Source organism: Eucyclogobius newberryi, unplaced genomic scaffold, assembly GCF_026437365.1.
Source record: "Eucyclogobius newberryi isolate DKJ021-1_F unplaced genomic scaffold, fEucNew1.0.hap1 SCAF_7, whole genome shotgun sequence".
Classification (NCBI taxonomy): domain Eukaryota; kingdom Metazoa; phylum Chordata; class Actinopteri; order Gobiiformes; family Gobiidae; genus Eucyclogobius; species Eucyclogobius newberryi.
Window position 1 is genome coordinate 4,191,052 of NW_027316389.1, and position 20,723 is coordinate 4,211,774.

The following is a 20,723-nucleotide window of genomic DNA, read 5'->3' on the forward strand; positions in this document are numbered from 1 at the left end:
TTTTGTAAAGTTAACAGTTTGTAAAGGGTATAATCTCTCGCGTTCTCGCGTTCGTCGCCGTTCGTCGGGTTCAGTTCCGGGTGTTTGTAACGCAGTCTCGGACAGAAAGGCAGAAAATATATCCACGCCAATGTTTTCGGGAGATTGTTTTTTTTTTTCCGTCGCTCGGTGAAACGGGCACAAAGCTTGAGGGCGGGTGTCGGTGGGAGCTTTTCAAACGGTCGGGAGCGAGCCGCACCGACGCAAAGGGGGAAAACAAAGTCCTCCCGGGGTTCGGAAGCCTCTGGAAACTTCGCGCCGTCGTGTGGATCCGGGCCCCCGCGAGTCGACTCCGACGCCGATGCGAGAAAAGCGCGCGGCCCTGAGGGGGAAACAGAGTCAGAAAAACGATTTAGAGCGGACGATTTTGATACACAATGATAAAAATAGAACAAAAATACACACTTTTTTCTTTTTTTTACACAATAATAGACTGTAAAGTACTTTTCTTTCTTGTTTCCATGTGGTCTTCAGGAAAGCAGCTAACTCTGAAGCTAACTCTGAAGCTAACTCTGAATCTAACTCTGAATCTAACTCTGAAGCTAACTCTGAATCTAACTCTGAAGCGAACTCTGAAGCGAACTCTGAAGCGAACTCTTAAGCTAACTCTGAAGCGAACCCTGAAGCTAACTCTGAAGCAAACTCTGAAGCAAACTCTGAAGCTAACTCTGAAGCGAACTCTGAAGCGAACTCTGAAGCGAACTCTGAAGCGAACTCTGAAGCGAACTCTGAAGCAAACCCTGAAGCAAACTGAAGGGAACTCTGAAGGGAAGTCTGAAGGGAACGCTGAAGCTAACTCTGAAGCTAACTCTGAAGGGAACTCTGAAGGGAAGTCTGAAGGGAACGCTGAAGCTAACTCTGAAGCTAACTCTGAAGGGAAGTCTGAAGCTAACTCTGAAGCTAACTCTGAAGGGAACTCTGAAGCTAACTCTGAAGCTAACTCTGAAACTAACTCTGAAGGGAACTCTGAAGCTAACTCTAGCTGAGCCGCAGAGTTAGCGTAAGTGTATCTATTATGTTAGTTTTAGTGTTGATTATTTTGGGATTTGTGGAGCTTTTGACGCGGCTCTTCATGTGAAATGTAAACGTGTTGTTTCAGTCGTGTTTTTGTCCAGAACAGCAGTGGAATCACACACTTTGTGCTCAAGTGGTAAAATAAAGAGTTGTGTCTTTCCTTTAGCACTTGTTCAGTCCAAAGTAAATATTGGCCTGTGCTGGAGATTTAAGGTCAGAACCTGCTCATAATACTCGAGTTTCAGTCCAAATGTTCTGTGTTTGTGTTGGTTTGTGTGTTTGTGTGTTTGTGTGTTTGTGTGTTTGTTTGTGTTTGTGTTTGTTGGTTTGTGTGTGTGTTTGTGTGTTTGTGTGTTTGTTTGTGTTTGTGTTTGTTGGTTTGTGTGTGTGTTTGTGTGTTTGTTTGCGTGTTTGTTTGTTGGTTTGTGTGTTTGTGTAAATAAATGTGCTTATTACAATTATTATGATTATTCTAATTATTCTGATTATCATTCTAAAACAGGGGTGGGCAGTTATTTTCCTCCGAGGGCCGTATTGGAGTCCAGGCCAGTAGCAGAGGCCGGCCCAAATATCACTTTTCTGTCAAATATAGGCAGAAAATTGAATCTATTATTTGATTAGTTTGCCCACCCCTGGTCTAAACTGAAGCTGGAGGAACGACAATGTGAATTAAAGTGAATACATTTTTTTGGTCAATAATTGTGAATAACTTTATTTTTCACACTAGTTTTGGTGTTACATTTGAGGCATAAAGACGTTGGTTGTCGTGGCGACAGATGAAGCGTACCAGTTTACTGCGGCAGACGGCGAGGAGCTTCACACCGTCACGGCATTGAGCTGGTTCCTGTGGAGGACGAGAGGAGAGAGAGTGAGGCGCAAGATGGAGACAGGGACACAGCGACATCGCAGACGCCGCCCGGGACACGGCGACATCGCAGACGCCGCCCGGGACACGGCGACATCGCAGACGCTGCCCGGGACACGGCGACATCGCAGACGCTGCCCGGGACACAGCGACATCGTCTACTTTCCTCTGTGTGTGTGTGCGCGCGCGCTGAAATGAAGTGTGTAAAAAGCTGGCGAGTGAAGAGGGAAGATGACTCAAGCAAGTGGTGGGCGTGTCTGGGGGGTAGTGGGCGTGACTGGGGGGTAGTGGGTGTGTCTGGGGGGTAGCGGGTGTGTCTGGGGGGTAGGGGAGTAATCGCGTCTTGAATTGGGGGGATAAAGATGACTCAATTACTATAAATATTGGACTTTGACTGGGCAACTTGGGACGTTAGCATAAGTTAGCCGCTAGCCTCATTCCCTTCCCAACATGGCTGCTCTGGGCCTTGTCATTGGAGGCCCCCTCGACGTCTCTGTTCCTGATTGGCCGAGGCCTCTCCACACCAGGGCAATCAACAGCCACGCCTACTTCACGACCTTTGCTCATGTGGCTCTAATTTTTTGCTGGTCTCGTTTGTTGTTTCCCATAGTCCAACTGAGTCCGTGCGCCCCGCGGTGACCCAGGTCCGACCCCCCGCGCGGTGACCGACCCCCCGCGCGGTGACCCAGGTCCGACCCAGGTCCGACCCCCCGCGCGGTGACCCAGGTCCGACCCCCCGCGCGGTGACCCAGGTCCGACCCCCCGCGCGGTGACCCAGGTCCGACCCCCCGCGCGGTGACCCAGGTCCAACCCAGGTCCGACCCCCCGCGCGGTGACCCAGGTCCGACCCCGCCCGTGACCCGTGTGGACCCCGCCCGGCTCTTACTTTTCAGATAGGTCGGCGTCTAGCGGCGGCGCGCTGGCTTCTGCTCCGGTGAAGTGCTCCTCTTCAGCCTGAGCCTGCTCCAGGTCCTCGCTGCTCCTCCGAGATCGCAACTGAAACAAAAACGCCGTCAACAGATTTAGACATATTCTTGTATCCGATTGTTCTGACGCACATCGCACATTGACGAGTTTGACGCACAAACGTAACGCTTCGCAGACTCTCGAGTAACGGCTACATTTGATGCTAGGGCGCTTTAGCACAAGATCAAGTCACAAATGATTATTTTGTGTTTCTTTCTGCTTTTTTCCCGTCTTGTTTTGGCCTGAGTCTGCGTTCTCTCTCGTCCAATCATCTAGCCGTAATGTTAAGCTCCTCCCCTTGAGCTAAAGTCCACCTGGAGCCCCAGAACCTCTCAGGGGCCAGACTTTGGACCCAGACACTTTTGGACCGCGACGACCCGTAAAAGTGGCTACGGCATAAAGCAGGCGGAGAAAAGGCGGAGCTACCTTCCAGACGAGGAGGAAGATGATGGCTAACAGAGGGATGAAGAGCAGCGACAGGAGGCTGCGCTCCAGGACTTCAGACAGAATCCGCTTTTCTGAAACAGAACCAACGGCAACACAGTTAGAACATGCAACAATGCCAGTGACGTCAGTGACCATCAGTGACCGTCAGTGACAATCAGTGACCATCAGTGACTGTCAGAGACCGTCTGTGACCATCAGTGACCATCAGTGACCGTCAGAGACCGTCAGTGACCGTCAGTGACCGTCAGAGACTGTCAGAGACCGTCAGAGACCGTCTGTGACCATCAGTGACCATCAGTGACCATCAGTGACAATCAGTGACAATCAGTGACCGTCAGTGACCGTCAGTGACCGTCAGTGACCGTCAGTGACCGTCAGTGAACGTCAGTGACCATCAGTGACCGTCAGAGACCGTCAGAGACCGTCAGTGACCATCAGTGACCGTCAGTGACAGTCAGTGACCATCGACCGTCAGAGACCGTCAGAGACCGTCAGTGACCGTCAGTGACAGTCAGTGACCATCGACCGTCAGAGACCGTCAGAGACCGTCAGTGACCGTCAGAGACCGTCAGTGACCATCAGTGACCGTCAGTGACAGTCAGTGACCATCGACCGTCAGAGACCGTCAGAGACCGTCAGTGACCATCAGTGACCGTCAGTGACCATCGACCGTCAGCGACCGTAAGTGACCGTCAGAGGCCGTCAGAGACCATCGACCGTCAGTGACCGTCAGTGACCGTCAGAGACCGCCAGAGACCGTCAGAGACCGTCAGTGACCGTCAGAGACCGTCAGAGACCGTCAATGACCGTCAGTGACCGTCAGAGACCGTCAGTGACCGTCAGTGACCGTCAGTGACCGTCAGAGACTGTCAGTGACCGTCAGAGACCGTCAGTGACCATCAGTGACCGTCAGTGACCGTCAGTGACCGTCAGTGACCATCAGAGACCGTCAGAGACCGTCAGTGACCGTCAGAGACCGTCAGAGACCGTCAGAGACCGTCAGTGACCGTCAGAGACTGTCAGAGACCGTCAGAGACCGTCAGTGACCGTCAGAGACTGTCAGAGACCGTCAGAGACCGTCAGAGACCGTCAGAGACCGTCAGTGACCGTCAGAGACCGTCAGTGACCATCGACCGTCAGCGACCGTCAGCGACCGTCAGCGACCGTCAGCGACCGTCAGCGACCGTAAGTGACCGTCAGAGGCCGTCAGAGACCATCGACCGTCAGTGACCATCAGTGACCGTCAGTGACCGTCAGAGACCGTCAGTGACCGTCAGAGACCGTCAGAGACCGTCAGAGACCGTCAGTGACCGTCAGTGACCGTCAGTGACCGTCAGAGACCGTCAGTGACTGTCAGAGACCGTCAGAGACCGTCTGTGACCATCAGTGACCATCAGTGACCATCAGTGACAATCAGTGACAATCAGTGACCGTCAGTGACAGTCAGAGACCGTCAGAGACCGTCAGTGACCGTCAGTGACCGTCAGAGACCGTCAGTGACTGTCAGTGACCGTCAGAGACCGTCAGTGACCGTCAGAGACCGTCAGAGACCGCCAGAGACCGTCAGAGACCGTCAGAGACCGTCAGTGACCGTCAGTGACCGTCAGTGACCGTCAGAGACCGTCAGTGACTGTCAGAGACCGTCAGAGACCGTCAGAGACCGTCAGAGACCGTCAGAGGCCGTCAGAGACCATCGACCGTCAGTGACCATCAGTGACCGTCAGTGACCGTCAGAGACCGTCAGTGACCGTCAGAGACCGTCAGAGACCGTCAGAGACCGTCAGTGACCGTCAGTGACCGTCAGTGACCGTCAGAGACCGTCAGTGACTGTCAGAGACCGTCAGAGACCGTCTGTGACCATCAGTGACCATCAGTGACCATCAGTGACAATCAGTGACAATCAGTGACCGTCAGTGACAGTCAGAGACCGTCAGAGACCGTCAGTGACCGTCAGTGAACGTCAGACCTCGATGTTCTTGACCGCAGGACACGTCCAGCTCCCGGAGCGAGTGAGTTCCGGAGCTTCTCCAGGTGGACTGGAGTAAACTAATTTGGCAGGTTCAGACGAGCCCGGGCCCTGAGCCTCGCGGCGTAACCACGGCGACGCGCTTTCATCAAACCCGAGAACGACACGTGCGGTTTCAGCTCGAGCGACGGTCGCTGCCTCAAAGCGATTTGGAAGTGCGTAAAGAGTGAAAAGAATCCCAAGTGTCGAGATTTAAACAGGTCAAGACGAGATAAGAGGCCGTTCTAAGTCGTTTTGGTCGTTTTAACCGATTAAAATAGTGATTTTTTGATTATTTCTTAATTCAAATGATCCTCGAGAAGAGAAGACGTTCCACGAAGACCATCGTATTTTGTTCACGGTTTCGAAACCGTGTGAAACGTGTTGAACTCTGCCTCGTTCATCATTTGTCTCATTATCGCTTCCTTCATCGCCGACGGATCCATTTGTCAAACTTTGAGCGGAGAAAATTGCGGTGAACGTTTTGGCATCAAAGTGGTCGTTTGGCGCCTTCGGCCTCAGGATTTGCCGCTAGGTCGATTTTATCTGGTGTTTGAAGAATGGGGAGACTTACGAGGCTGGCAGTTCCTCTGGGGCGGACACACTTCACTCACGGACTCTGTGGGACCTGGAGACACCAAGAGGACACAGAGGACACGATGTTAGGACAGTGGACTTTTACTCTCTCCTTCTTTTACACTTTTACTCTCTCCCTCTTTTACACTCTCCCTCTTTTACTCTTTTACTCTCTCCCTCTTTTACTCTCTCCCTCTTTTACTCTCTCCTTCTTTTACTCTTTTACTCTCTCCTTTTACTCTCTCCTTCTTTTACTCTCTACCTCTTTTACTCTCTCCTTCTTTTACTCTTTTACTCTCTCCTTTTACTCTCTCCCTCTTTTACTCTCTCCCTCTTTTACACTCTCCCTCTTTTACTCTTTTACTCTCTCCCTCTTTTACTCTCTCCCTCTTTTACTCTCTCCTTCTTTTACTCTTTTACTCTCTCCTTTTACTCTCTCCCTCTTTTACTCTCTCCCTCTTTTAATCCCTCCCTCTTTTACTCTCTCCTTCTTTTACTCTTTTAATCTCTCCCTCTTTTACTCTCTCCTTCTTTTACTCTTTTACTCTCTCCTTTTACTCTCTCCTTCTTTTACTCTCTACCTCTTTTACTCTTTCCTTCTTTTACTCTTTTACTCTCTCCTTTTACTCTCTCCCTCTTTTACTCTCTCCCTCTTTTAATCCCTCCCTCTTTTACTCTCTCCTTCTTTTACTCTTTTAATCCCTCCCTCTTTTACTCTCTCCTTCTTTTACTCTTTTACTCTCTCCTTCTTTTACTCTCTCCCTCTTTTAATCTCTCCCTCTTTTACTCTCTCCCTCATTTACTCTCTCCTTCTTTTACTCTTTACTCTCTCCTTCTTTTACTCTTTTACTCTCTCCCTCTTTTACTCTCTCCCTCTTTTAATCTCTCCCTCTTTTACTCTTTACTCTCTCCTTCTTTTACTCTTTTACTCTCTCCTTCTTTTACTCTCTCCCTCTTTTAATCTCTCCCTCTTTTACTCTTTACTCTCTCCTTCTTTTACTCTTTTACTCTCTCCTTCTTTTACTCTCTCCCTCTTTTACTCTCTCCTTCTTTTACTCTCTCCCTCTTTTACTCTCTCCTTCTTTTACTCTCTCCTTCTTTTACTCTTTTACTCTCTCCCTCTTTTACTTTCTCCCTCTTTTACTCTCTCCCTCTTTTACTCTTTTACTCTCTCCCTCTTTTACTTTCTCCCTCTTTTACTCTCTCCCTCTTTTACTCTTTTACTCTCTTTGGTGTCAGCTGAAGAATGTTGTCTTGTCAGTTTCAATGCCGGCGGCACAACTGAACTTTACCAGAGCCAGAGCAAGACTAAACCAGGACTAAACCAGGACTAAACCAGGACTAAACCAGGACCAAACCAGGACTAAACCAGGACTAAACCAGGACTAAACCAGGACCAAACCAGGACTAAACCAGGACTAAACCAGAACCAAACCAGGACTAAACCAGGACCAAACCAGGACTAAACCAGGACTAAACCAGGACCAAACCAGGACTAAACCAGGTCTAAACCAGGACTAAACCAGGACTAAACCAGGACCAAACCAGGACCAAACCAGGACTAAACCAGGACTAAACCAGGACCAAACCAGGACTAAACCAGGTCTAAACCAGGACTAAACCAGGACTAAACCAGGACTAAACCAGGACTAAACCAGGACTAAACCAGGACCAAACCAGGACTAAACCAGGACTAAACCAGGACCAAACCAGGACCAAACCAGGACTAAACCAGGACCAAACCAGGACCAAACCAGGACTAAACCAGGACTAAACCAGGACCAAACCAGGACTAAACCAGGTCTAAACCAGGACTAAACCAGGACTAAACCAGGACTAAACCAGGACTAAACCAGGACTAAACCAGGACCAAACCAGGACTAAACCAGGACTAAACCAGGTCTAAACCAGGACTAAACCAGGATTAAACCAGGTCTAAACCAGGGTTAAACCAGGACTAAACCAGGTCTAAACCAGGTCTAAACCAGGACTAAACCATGACTAAACCAGGACTAAATCAGGACTAAACTAGGACTAAACCAGGACTAAACCAGGGCTAAACCAGGACAAAACCAGGATTAAACCAGGTCTAAACCAGGGTTAAACCAGGACTAAACCAGGTCTAAACCAGGGTTAAACCAGGACTAAACCAGGTCTAAACCAGGACTAAACCATGACTAAACCAGGACTAAACCAGGACTAAATCAGGACTAAACTAGGACTAAACCAGGACTAAACCAGGACTAAATCAGGACTAAACCAGGACTAAACCAGGACTAAACCAGGTCTAAACCAGGACTAAACCAGGTCTAAACCAGGTCTAAACCAGGACTAAACCAGGTCTAAACCAGGACTAAATCAGGACTAAACCAGGTCTAAACCAGGACTAAACCAGGACTAAACCAGGTCTAAACCAGGACTAAACCAGGTCTAAACCAGGACTAAACCAGGTCTAAACCAGGACTAAACCAGGACTAAACCAGGTCTAAACCAGGACTAAACCAGGTCTAAACCAGGACTAAACCAGGTCTAAACCAGGTCTAAACCAGGACTAAACCAGGTCTAAACCAGGACTAAACCAGGTCTAAACCAGGTCTAAACCAGGACTAAACCAGGTCTAAACCAGGACTAAACCAGGTCTAAACCAGGTCTAAACCAGGACTAAACCAGGTCTAAACCAAGTCTAAACCAGGACTAAACCAGGTCTAAACCAGGACTAAACCAGGGCCTTGACAAACATTACAGTTGAACCGCTCGACCAATGACTCAGAAAGAGAAGGTTAAAGTGGGAGGGAAGTCCCCAACCTCCTCTCGCCACAGGGAGAAGAAGCAAGAGATGGAGAGAGAGATGGAGGTGGAGAGAGATGGAGGTGGAGAGAGATGGAGGTGGAGAGAGATGGAGGTGGAGAGAGACAAGAGAGAGAGGTGGAGGTGGAGAGAGACAAGAGAGAGAGGTGGAGGTGGACGATGGTCCTCAGGACACCCTGCGTCCAGGTGACTTCAGTCAAAGACAGAAAAGTGTTTGGACAGATGTGGATCTGACGCACTGGAAAAATAAATCACTTTTGTTTATCTTGTTTTCTTTACAACTTGTGAGTTCAACATATTTATTTCTTCTGTCGAGGTCCTGGTTTAGTCCTTGTTTAGCCCTGATTTGGTCCTGGTTTAGTCCTTGTTTAGTCTTCGTTTAGTCCTGGTTTAGACCTGGTTTAGACCTGGTTTAGTCCTGGTTTAGCCCTGGTTTGGTCCTGGTTTAGTCCTGGTTTAGTCCTGGTTTAGTCCTGGTTTAGACCTGGTTTATTCATGGTTTAGACTTGGTTTAGTCCTGGTTTAGTCCTGGTTTAGTCCTGGTTTACTCCTGGTTTAGACCTGGTTTAGACCTGGTTTATTCCTGGTTTAGACTTGGTTTAGTCCTGGTATGGTCCTGGTGTAGTCCTGGTTTGGTCCTGGTTTAGTCCTGGTTTAGTCCTGGTTTAGTCCTGGTTTAGTCCTGGTTTAGACCTGGTTTATTCATGGTTTAGACTTGGTTTAGTCCTGGTTTAGTCCTGGTTTGGTCCTGGTTTAGTCCTGGTTTAGTCCTGGTTTAGTCCTGGTTTAGTCCTGGTTTAGACCTGGTTTAGTCCTGGTTTAGTCCTGGTTTAGTCCTGGTTTAGTCCTGGTTTAGCCCTGGTTTAGTCCTGGTTTGGTCCTGGTTTAGTCCTGGTTTAGTCCTGGTTTAGTCCTGGTTTAGTCCTGGTTTAGACCTGGTTTAGTCCTGGTTTAGCCCTGGTTTAGACCTGGTTTAGTCCTAGTTTAGTCCTGTTTTATTCCTGGTTTAGCCCTGCTTTAGTCCTGGTTTGGACCTGGTTTAGCCCTGGTTTAGACCTTGTTTAGGCCTTGTTTAGCCCTGGTTTAGACCTTGTTTAGACCTGATTTAGTCCTGCTTTAGACCTGGTTTAGTCCTGGTTTAGTCCTGGTTTAGTCCTGGTTTAGACCTGGTTTAGACCTGGTTTAGTCCTGGTTTAGCCCTGGTTTGGTCCTGGTTTAGTCCTGGTTTAGTCCTGGTTTAGTCCTGGTTTAGACCTGGTTTATTCATGGTTTAGCCCTGGTTTAGTCCTGGTTTAGTCCTGGTTTAGTCCTGGTTTACTCCTGGTTTAGACCTGGTTTAGACCTGGTTTATTCCTGGTTTAGACTTGGTTTAGTCCTGGTATGGTCCTGGTGTAGTCCTGGTTTGGTCCTGGTTTAGTCCTGGTTTAGTCCTGGTTTAGTCCTGGTTTAGTCCTGGTTTAGACCTGGTTTATTCATGGTTTAGACTTGGTTTAGTCCTGGTTTAGTCCTGGTTTGGTCCTGGTTTAGTCCTGGTTTAGTCCTGGTTTAGTCCTGGTTTAGTCCTGGTTTAGACCTGGTTTAGTCCTGGTTTAGTCCTGGTTTAGTCCTGGTTTAGTCCTGGTTTAGCCCTGGTTTAGTCCTGGTTTGGTCCTGGTTTAGTCCTGGTTTAGTCCTGGTTTAGTCCTGGTTTAGTCCTGGTTTAGACCTGGTTTAGTCCTGGTTTAGCCCTGGTTTAGACCTGGTTTAGTCCTAGTTTAGTCCTGTTTTATTCCTGGTTTAGCCCTGCTTTAGTCCTGGTTTGGACCTGGTTTAGCCCTGGTTTAGACCTTGTTTAGGCCTTGTTTAGCCCTGGTTTAGACCTTGTTTAGACCTGATTTAGTCCTGCTTTAGACCTGGTTTAGTCCTGGTTTAGACCTGGTTTAGTCCTGGTTTAGTCCTGGTTTAGTCCTGGTTTAGCCCTGGTTTAGCCCTGGTTTGGACGTGGTTTAGTCCTAGTTTAGTCCTGTTTTATTCCTGGTTCAGCCCTGCTTTAGTCCTGGTTTAGATCTTGTTTAGTCCTGGTTTAGTCCTGGTTTAGTCCTGGTTTAGTCCTGGTTTAGACCTGGTTTAGATCTGGTTTAGCCCTGGTTTAGACCTGCTTTAGCCCTGGTTTAGCCCTGGTTTAGACCTGCTTTAGCCCTGGTTTAGACCTGCTTCAGCCCTGGTTTAGACCTGCTTTAGACCTGCTTTAGCCCTGGTTTAGTCCTGGTTTAGACCTGCTTTAGCCCTGGTTTAGTCCTGGTTTAGACCTGCTTTAGCCCTGGTTTAGTCCTGGTTTAGTCCTGGTTTGGACCTGGTTTAGTCCTGGTTTAGTCTTGGTTTGGACCTGGTTTAGTCCTGGTTTAGCCCTGGTTTAGACCTGGTTTAGACCTTTGGTAAATACGTGCTAATGTTTTCTGAATTCCTGAGGTTTCCCACAGTTCTTCCTGGAGTTTCTCTTCGTGTTTGGAGCGTGTGATTTGCTGCTCTCAGACGGGACGTCCCGCAGAGAGGACCAGAACCAGCGCCTCCTGAACCTCTGAGGCCGGACGCCAGAATGTGGCACAACTTTCCAGGAAAACAAACCGGCGCCACAACAAAACGGGAGATATCTGATGGAACAAAACCGCACGTAAATCGCCTCGTCGTTTGTTCGCCGAGTGTTATTGCCGCGTTTTCTGCCGAGGGTCCCGAGTGTTCCAGGAACTTTCCATGTGACGACACGTCAAGAGTAAAAGTGTCAAAGAAGCTCCAAGAACGAGAAGGCTTCACAAACAAGGACTAAACCAGGACTAAACCAGGACTAAACCAGGACTAAACCAGGTCCAAACCAGGACTAAACCAGGTCCAAACCAGGACTAAACCAGGACTAAACCAGGTCCAAACCAGGACTAAACCAGGACTAAACCAGGGCTAAAGCAGGTCCAAACCAGGACTAAACCAGGTCCAAACCAGGACTAAACCAGGTCCAAACCAGGACTAAACCAGGTCCAAACCAGGACTAAACCAGGTCCAAACCAGGACTAAACCAGGACTAAACCAGGTCCAAACCAGGACTAAACCAGGACTAAACCAGGGCTAAACCAGGTCCAAACCAGGACTAAACCAGGTCCAAACCAGGACTAAACCAGGTCCAAACCAGGACTAAACCAGGTCCAAACCAGGACTAAACCAGGTCCAAACCAGGACTAAACCAGGACTAAACCAGGTCCAAACCAGGACTAAACCAGGACTAAACCAGGTCTAAACCAGGGCTAAACCAGGGCTAAACCAGGTCCAAACCAGGACTAAACCAGGACTAAACCAGGTCCAAACCAGGACTAAACCAGGACTAAACCAGGTCCAAACCAGGACTAAACCAGGACTAAACCAGGTCTAAACCAGGACTAAACCAGGACTAAACCAGGTCTAAACCAGGACTAAACCAGGGCTAAACCAGGTCTAAACCAGGACTAAACCAGGGCTAAACCAGGACTAAACCAGGGCTAAACCAGGTCTAAACCAGGACTAAACCAGGACTAAACCAGGTCCAAACCAGGACTAAACCAGGACTAAACCAGGTCTAAACCAGGACTAAACCAGGACTAAACCAGGTCTAAACCAGGACTAAACCAGGGCTAAACCAGGTCTAAACCAGGACTAAACCAGGGCTAAACCAGGTCTAAACCAGGACTAAACCAGGGCTAAACCAGGACTAAACCAGGGCTAAACCAGGTCTAAACCAGGACTAAACCAGGGCTAAACCAGGGCTAAACCAGGACAAAACCAGAAGAAAACCAGAACTAAACCAGGTCTAAACCAGGTCTAAACCAGGACTAAACCAGGACTAAACCAGGTCTAAACCAGGACTGAACCAGGACTAAACCAGGACTAAACCAGGACTAAACCAGGTCCAAACCAGGACTAAACCAGGTCCAAACCAGGACTAAACCAGGACTAAACCAGGACTAAACCAAGTCTAAACCAGGACTAAACCAGGACTAAACCAGGACTAAACCAGGACTAAACCAGGTCCAAACCAGGACTAAACCAGGACTAAACCAGGTCTAAACCAGGACTAAACCAGGACTAAACCAGGGCTAAACCAGGACTAAACCAGGTCCAAACCAGGACTAAACCAGGACTAAACCAGGACTAAACCAGGACTAAACCAGGGCTAAACCAGGTCTAAACCTGGACTAAACCAGGACTAAACCAGGGCTAAACCAGGGCTAAACCAGGACAAAACCAGAAGAAAACCAGAACTAAACCAGGTCTAAACCAGGTCTAAACCAGAACAAAACCAGAACAAAACCAGAACAAAACCAGGACTAAACCAGAACAAAACCAGGACTAAACCAGGACTAAACCAGGACTAAACCAGGACTAAACCAGGACTAAACCAGGTCCAAACCAGGACTAAACCAGGTCCAAACCAGGACTAAACCAGGTCCAAACCAGGACTAAACCAGGTCCAAACCAGGACTAAACCAGGACTAAACCAGGTCCAAACCAGGACTAAACCAGGACTAAACCAGGTCTAAACCAGGGCTAAACCAGGGCTAAACCAGGTCCAAACCAGGACTAAACCAGGACTAAACCAGGTCAGAACCAGGACTAAACCAGGACTAAACCAGGTCCAAACCAGGACTAAACCAGGACTAAACCAGGTCTAAACCAGGACTAAACCAGGACTAAACCAGGTCTAAACCAGGACTAAACCAGGGCTAAACCAGGTCTAAACCAGGACTAAACCAGGGCTAAACCAGGGCTAAACCAGGACAAAACCAGAAGAAAACCAGAACTAAACAAGGACTAAACCAGGTCCAAACCAGGACTAAACCAGGTCCAAACCAGGACTAAACCAGGTCCAAACCAGGACTAAACCAGGTCCAAACCAGGACTAAACCAGGTCCAAACCAGGACTAAACCAGGTCCAAACCAGGACTAAACCAGGACTAAACCAGGTCCAAACCAGGACTAAACCAGGACTAAACCAGGGCTAAACCAGGTCCAAACCAGGACTAAACCAGGTCCAAACCAGGACTAAACCAGGTCCAAACCAGGACTAAACCAGGTCCAAACCAGGACTAAACCAGGACTAAACCAGGTCCAAACCAGGACTAAACCAGGACTAAACCAGGTCTAAACCAGGGCTAAACCAGGGCTAAACCAGGTCCAAACCAGGACTAAACCAGGTCCAAACCAGGACTAAACCAGGTCCAAACCAGGACTAAACCAGGTCCAAACCAGGACTAAACCAGGTCCAAACCAGGACTAAACCAGGACTAAACCAGGTCCAAACCAGGACTAAACCAGGACTAAACCAGGTCTAAACCAGGGCTAAACCAGGGCTAAACCAGGTCCAAACCAGGACTAAACCAGGACTAAACCAGGTCCAAACCAGGACTAAACCAGGACTAAACCAGGTCCAAACCAGGACTAAACCAGGACTAAACCAGGTCTAAACCAGGACTAAACCAGGACTAAACCAGGTCTAAACCAGGACTAAACCAGGGCTAAACCAGGTCTAAACCAGGACTAAACCAGGGCTAAACCAGGACTAAACCAGGGCTAAACCAGGTCTAAACCAGGACTAAACCAGGACTAAACCAGGACTAAACCAGGTCCAAACCAGGACTAAACCAGGACTAAACCAGGTCTAAACCAGGACTAAACCAGGACTAAACCAGGTCTAAACCAGGACTAAACCAGGGCTAAACCAGGTCTAAACCAGGACTAAACCAGGGCTAAACCAGGTCTAAACCAGGACTAAACCAGGGCTAAACCAGGACTAAACCAGGGCTAAACCAGGTCTAAACCAGGACTAAACCAGCGCTAAACCAGGGCTAAACCAGGACAAAACCAGAAGAAAACCAGAACTAAACAAGGACTAAACCAGGTCCAAACCAGGACTAAACCAGGTCCAAACCAGGACTAAACCAGGTCCAAACCAGGACTAAACCAGGTCCAAACCAGGACTAAACCAGGTCCAAACCAGGACTAAACCAGGACTAAACCAGGTCCAAACCAGGACTAAACCAGGACTAAACCAGGGCTAAACCAGGTCCAAACCAGGACTAAACCAGGTCCAAACCAGGACTAAACCAGGTCCAAACCAGGACTAAACCAGGTCCAAACCAGGACTAAACCAGGTCCAAACCAGGACTAAACCAGGACTAAACCAGGTCCAAACCAGGACTAAACCAGGACTAAACCAGGTCTAAACCAGGGCTAAACCAGGGCTAAACCAGGTCCAAACCAGGACTAAACCAGGACTAAACCAGGTCCAAACCAGGACTAAACCAGGACTAAACCAGGTCCAAACCAGGACTAAACCAGGACTAAACCAGGTCTAAACCAGGACTAAACCAGGACTAAACCAGGTCTAAACCAGGACTAAACCAGGGCTAAACCAGGTCTAAACCAGGACTAAACCAGGGCTAAACCAGGACTAAACCAGGGCTAAACCAGGTCTAAACCAGGACTAAACCAGGACTAAACCAGGACTAAACCAGGTCCAAACCAGGACTAAACCAGGACTAAACCAGGTCTAAACCAGGACTAAACCAGGACTAAACCAGGTCTAAACCAGGACTAAACCAGGGCTAAACCAGGTCTAAACCAGGACTAAACCAGGGCTAAACCAGGTCTAAACCAGGACTAAACCAGGGCTAAACCAGGACTAAACCAGGGCTAAACCAGGTCTAAACCAGGACTAAACCAGGGCTAAACCAGGGCTAAACCAGGACAAAACCAGGTCTAAACCAGGACTGAACCAGGACTAAACCAGGACTAAACCAGGACTAAACCAGGACTAAACCAGGTCCAAACCAGGACTAAACCAGGTCCAAACCAGGACTAAACCAGGACTAAACCAGGACTAAACCAAGTCTAAACCAGGACTAAACCAGGACTAAACCAGGACTAAACCAGGACTAAACCAGGTCCAAACCAGGACTAAACCAGGACTAAACCAGGTCTAAACCAGGACTAAACCAGGACTAAACCAGGGCTAAACCAGGACTAAACCAGGTCCAAACCAGGACTAAACCAGGACTAAACCAGGACTAAACCAGGACTAAACCAGGGCTAAACCAGGTCTAAACCTGGACTAAACCAGGACTAAACCAGGGCTAAACCAGGGCTAAACCAGGACAAAACCAGAAGAAAACCAGAACTAAACCAGGTCTAAACCAGGTCTAAACCAGAACAAAACCAGAACAAAACCAGAACAAAACCAGGACTAAACCAGAACAAAACCAGGACTAAACCAGGACTAAACCAGGACTAAACCAGGACTAAACCAGGGCTGAACCAGGACTAAACCAGGACTAAACCAGGACTAAACCAGGGCTAAACCAGGGCTAAACCAGGACTAAACCAGGGCTTAGCCAGGACTAAACCAAGCCGAAACCAGGACTAAACCAAGACTAAACCAGGACTAAACCAGGTCTAAACCAGGACTAAACCAGGGCTAAACCAGGACTAAACCAGGGCTAAACCAGGTCTAAACCAGGACTAAACCAGGACTAAACCAGGACTAAACCAGGTCCAAACCAGGACTAAACCAGGACTAAACCAGGTCTAAACCAGGACTAAACCAGGACTAAACCAGGTCTAAACCAGGACTAAACCAGGGCTAAACCAGGTCTAAACCAGGACTAAACCAGGGCTAAACCAGGTCTAAACCAGGACTAAACCAGGGCTAAACCAGGACTAAACCAGGGCTAAACCAGGTCTAAACCAGGACTAAACCAGGGCTAAACCAGGGCTAAACCAGGACAAAACCAGAAGAAAACCAGAACTAAACCAGGTCTAAACCAGGTCTAAACCAGGACTAAACCAGGACTAAACCAGGTCTAAACCAGGACTGAACCAGGACTAAACCAGGACTAAACCAGGACTAAACCAGGACTAAACCAGGTCCAAACCAGGACTAAACCAGGTCCAAACCAGGACTAAACCAGGACTAAACCAGGACTAAACCAAGTCTAAACCAGGACTAAACCAGGACTAAACCAGGACTAAACCAGGACTAAACCAGGTCCAAACCAGGACTAAACCAGGACTAAACCAGGTCTAAACCAGGACTAAACCAGGACTAAACCAGGGCTAAACCAGGACTAAACCAGGTCCAAACCAGGACTAAACCAGGACTAAACCAGGACTAAACCAGGACTAAACCAGGGCTAAACCAGGTCTAAACCTGGACTAAACCAGGACTAAACCAGGGCTAAACCAGGGCTAAACCAGGACAAAACCAGAAGAAAACCAGAACTAAACCAGGTCTAAACCAGGTCTAAACCAGAACAAAACCAGAACAAAACCAGAACAAAACCAGGACTAAACCAGAACAAAACCAGGACTAAACCAGGACTAAACCAGGACTAAACCAGGACTAAACCAGGGCTGAACCAGGACTAAACCAGGACTAAACCAGGACTAAACCAGGGCTAAACCAGGGCTAAACCAGGACTAAACCAGGGCTTAGCCAGGACTAAACCAAGCCGAAACCAGGACTAAACCAAGACTAAACCAGGACTAAACCAGGTCTAAACCAGGACTAAACCAAGTCTAAACCAGGACTAAACCAGGACTAAACCAGGACTAAACCAGGACTAAACCAGAACAAAACCAAGCCGAAACAAGGACTAAACCAAGTCTAAACCAGGACTAAACCAGGATTAAACTAGGACTAAACCTGGTCTAAACCAGGGCTAAATCAGGGCTAAACTAGGAATAAACCAGAACTAAACCAGGTCTAAACCAGGACTAAACTAGCACTAAACTAGGACCAAACCAGGTCTAAACCTGGACTAAACCAGGACTAAACCAGGATTAAACCAGGACAAAACCAGGACTAAACCAGGACTAAACCAGGAGTAAACCAGGGCTAAACCAGGACTAAACCAGGTCTAAACCAGGTCTAAACCTGGACTAAACCAGGACTAAACCAGGATTAAACCAGGACTAAACCAGGGCTAAACCAGGACTAAACCAGGTCCAAACCAGGTCTAAACCAGGACTAAACCAGGACTAAACCAGGACTAAACCAGGACTAAACCAGGTCTAAACCAGGTCTAAACCAGGACTAAACCAGGACTAAACCAGGACTAAACCAGGACTAAACCAGGACTAAACCAGGGCTAAACCAGGTCTAAACCTGGACTAAACCAGGACTAAACCAGGGCTAAACCAGGGCTAAACCAGGACAAAACCAGAAGAAAACCAGAACTAAACCAGGTCTAAACCAGGTCTAAACCAGGACTAAACCAGGACTAAACCAGGACTAAACCAGGACTAAACCAGGACTAAACCAGGTCCAAACCAGGACTAAACCAGGACTAAACCAGGACTAAACCAGGTCTAAACCAGGACTAAACCAGGACTAAACCAGGACTAAACCAGGACTAAACCAGGTCCAAACCAGGACTAAACCAGGACTAAACCAGGTCTAAACCAGGACTAAACCAGGACTAAACCAGGGCTAAACCAGGACTAAACCAGGTCCAAACCAGGACTAAACCAGGACTAAACCAGGACTAAACCAGGACTAAACCAGGACTAAACCAGGACTAAACCAGGGCTAAACCAGGTCTAAACCTGGACTAAACCAGGACTAAACCAGGACTAAACCAGGACTAAACCAGGGCTGAACCAGGACTAAACCAGGACTAAACCAGGGCTGAACCAGGACTAAACCAGGACTAAACCAGGACTAAACCAGGGCTAAACCAGGGCTAAACCAGGACTAAACCAGGGCTTAGCCAGGACTAAACCAAGCCGAAACCAGGACTAAACCAAGACTAAACCAGGACTAAACCAGGTCTAAACCAGGACTAAACCAAGTCTAAACCAGGACTAAACCAGGACTAAACCAGGACTAAACCAGGACTAAACCAGAACAAAACCAAGCCGAAACAAGGACTAAACCAAGTCTAAACCAGGACTAAACCAGGATTAAACTAGGACTAAACCTGGTCTAAACCAGGGCTAAATCAGGGCTAAACTAGGAATAAACCAGAACTAAACCAGGTCTAAACCAGGACTAAACTAGCACTAAACTAGGACCAAACCAGGTCTAAACCTGGACTAAACCAGGACTAAACCAGGATTAAACCAGGACAAAACCAGGACTAAACCAGGACTAAACCAGGAGTAAACCAGGGCTAAACCAGGACTAAACCAGGTCTAAACCAGGTCTAAACCTGGAATAAACCAGGACTAAACCAGGATTAAACCAGGACTAAACCAGGGCTAAACCAGGACTAAACCAGGTCCAAACCAGGTCTAAACCAGGACTAAACCAGGACTAAACCAGGACTAAACCAGGACTAAACCAGGTCTAAACCAGGTCTAAACCAGGACTAAACCAGGACTAAACCAGGACTAAACCAGGACTAAACCAGGACTAAACCAGGGCTAAACCAGGTCTAAACCTGGACTAAACCAGGACTAAACCAGGGCTAAACCAGGGCTAAACCAGGACAAAACCAGAAGAAAACCAGAACTAAACCAGGTCTAAACCAGGTCTAAACCAGGACTAAACCAGGACTAAACCAGGACTAAACCAGGACTAAACCAGGACTAAACCAGGTCCAAACCAGGACTAAACCAGGACTAAACCAGGACTAAACCAGGTCTAAACCAGGACTAAACCAGGACTAAACCAGGACTAAACCAGGACTAAACCAGGTCCAAACCAGGACTAAACCAGGACTAAACCAGGTCTAAACCAGGACTAAACCAGGACTAAACCAGGGCTAAACCAGGACTAAACCAGGTCCAAACCAGGACTAAACCAGGACTAAACCAGGACTAAACCAGGACTAAACCAGGGCTAAACCAGGTCTAAACCTGGACTAAACCAGGACTAAACCAGGACTAAACCAGGACTAAACCAGGGCTGAACCAGGACTAAACCAGGACTAAACCAGGACTAAACCAGGACTAAACCAGGGCTAAACCAGGACTAAACCAGGGCTTAGCCAGGACTAAGCCAAGCCGAAACCAGAACAAAACCAAGCCGAAACAAGGACTAAACCAAGTCTAAACCAGGACTAAACCAGGATTAAACTAGGACTAAACCTGGTCTAAACCAGGGCTAAATCAGGGCTAAACTAGGAATAAACCAGAACTAAACCAGGTCTAAACCAGGACTAAACTAGCACTAAACTAGGACCAAACCAGGTCTAAACCTGGACTAAACAAGGACTAAACCAGGATTAAACCAGGACTAAACCAGGACTAAACCAGGACTAAACCAGGACTAAACCAGGTCTATACCAGGTCTAAACCAGGACTAAACCAGGACTAAACCAGGACTAAACCAGGACTAAACCAGGACTAAACCAGGTCTAAACCAGGTCTAAACCAGGACTAAACCAGGACTAAACCAGGACTAAACCAGGACGGAAGATAAATCCACAAAGAAAGAGAAGGATTCACAAACTGTCTCTACACGACGACATCGACGAGCCGAAGTTTAGCCGTTAAAAATACCGTGAATTATTGGTTAATTAGCACAGAAAACGGTTAAATCAGGAGTTGAACCTGAACATGCCCAAAACGACAAACATTCTGCCCGTTTCTCCTTCAAACTCCTCTCGTCTCGTCTTTTAGACCTCAAAATAACGTACGAATGGAAAAGCACCACATGTAGTCGTTCCCTCAGCAGGATTTGGCGTTAGCGCTCCATCTACTGGCAGCAGAGGGCATTGCCGTGCGGGGATAAGCAAAAGCTAGCTTGCCCCGACGCGCCAACGTAAGCGCACGGTTGTAAACGAAGGCGATTTGAGCCTGAAACGCTCCGAACGAGTCGATTTATGGACTTGAAAAGCGCAAAGAAGAGGAGCTCGTAAACGGGATCAACGAAACGAGTTTGGGTGACGCTAAACGCAACTCCAGCTGTTTTTGTGGGCGAAAGCGTGCGCCAGATGAGGATAAACCGATCCACTGAGCACGGAAAAAGTCGTTTCTCTCGGTCTGCGGCGTCCAAAAACC

The 20,723-nt window shown here is 48.1% G+C and overlaps 1 protein-coding gene across 1 annotated transcript in view; it reads right to left on the reverse strand.

Annotated features, from left to right (window-relative positions):
* Positions 1 to 1,834: 1,834 nt before the first annotated feature.
* Positions 1,835 to 20,723, reverse strand: part of kitlga (kit ligand a) — a 92,225-nt gene continuing 73,336 nt past the window's right edge. The window contains exons 6-9 of the mRNA XM_072435550.1: positions 5,911 to 5,964; positions 3,311 to 3,402; positions 2,805 to 2,914; positions 1,835 to 1,897 (exon numbers count right to left, since the gene is read on the reverse strand). Coding sequence (XP_072291651.1) covers positions 1,870 to 1,897; positions 2,805 to 2,914; positions 3,311 to 3,402; positions 5,911 to 5,964 — 284 coding nt within the window. The 3' untranslated portion in view covers positions 1,835 to 1,869. The remainder of the gene's footprint in view (positions 1,898 to 2,804; positions 2,915 to 3,310; positions 3,403 to 5,910; positions 5,965 to 20,723) is intronic.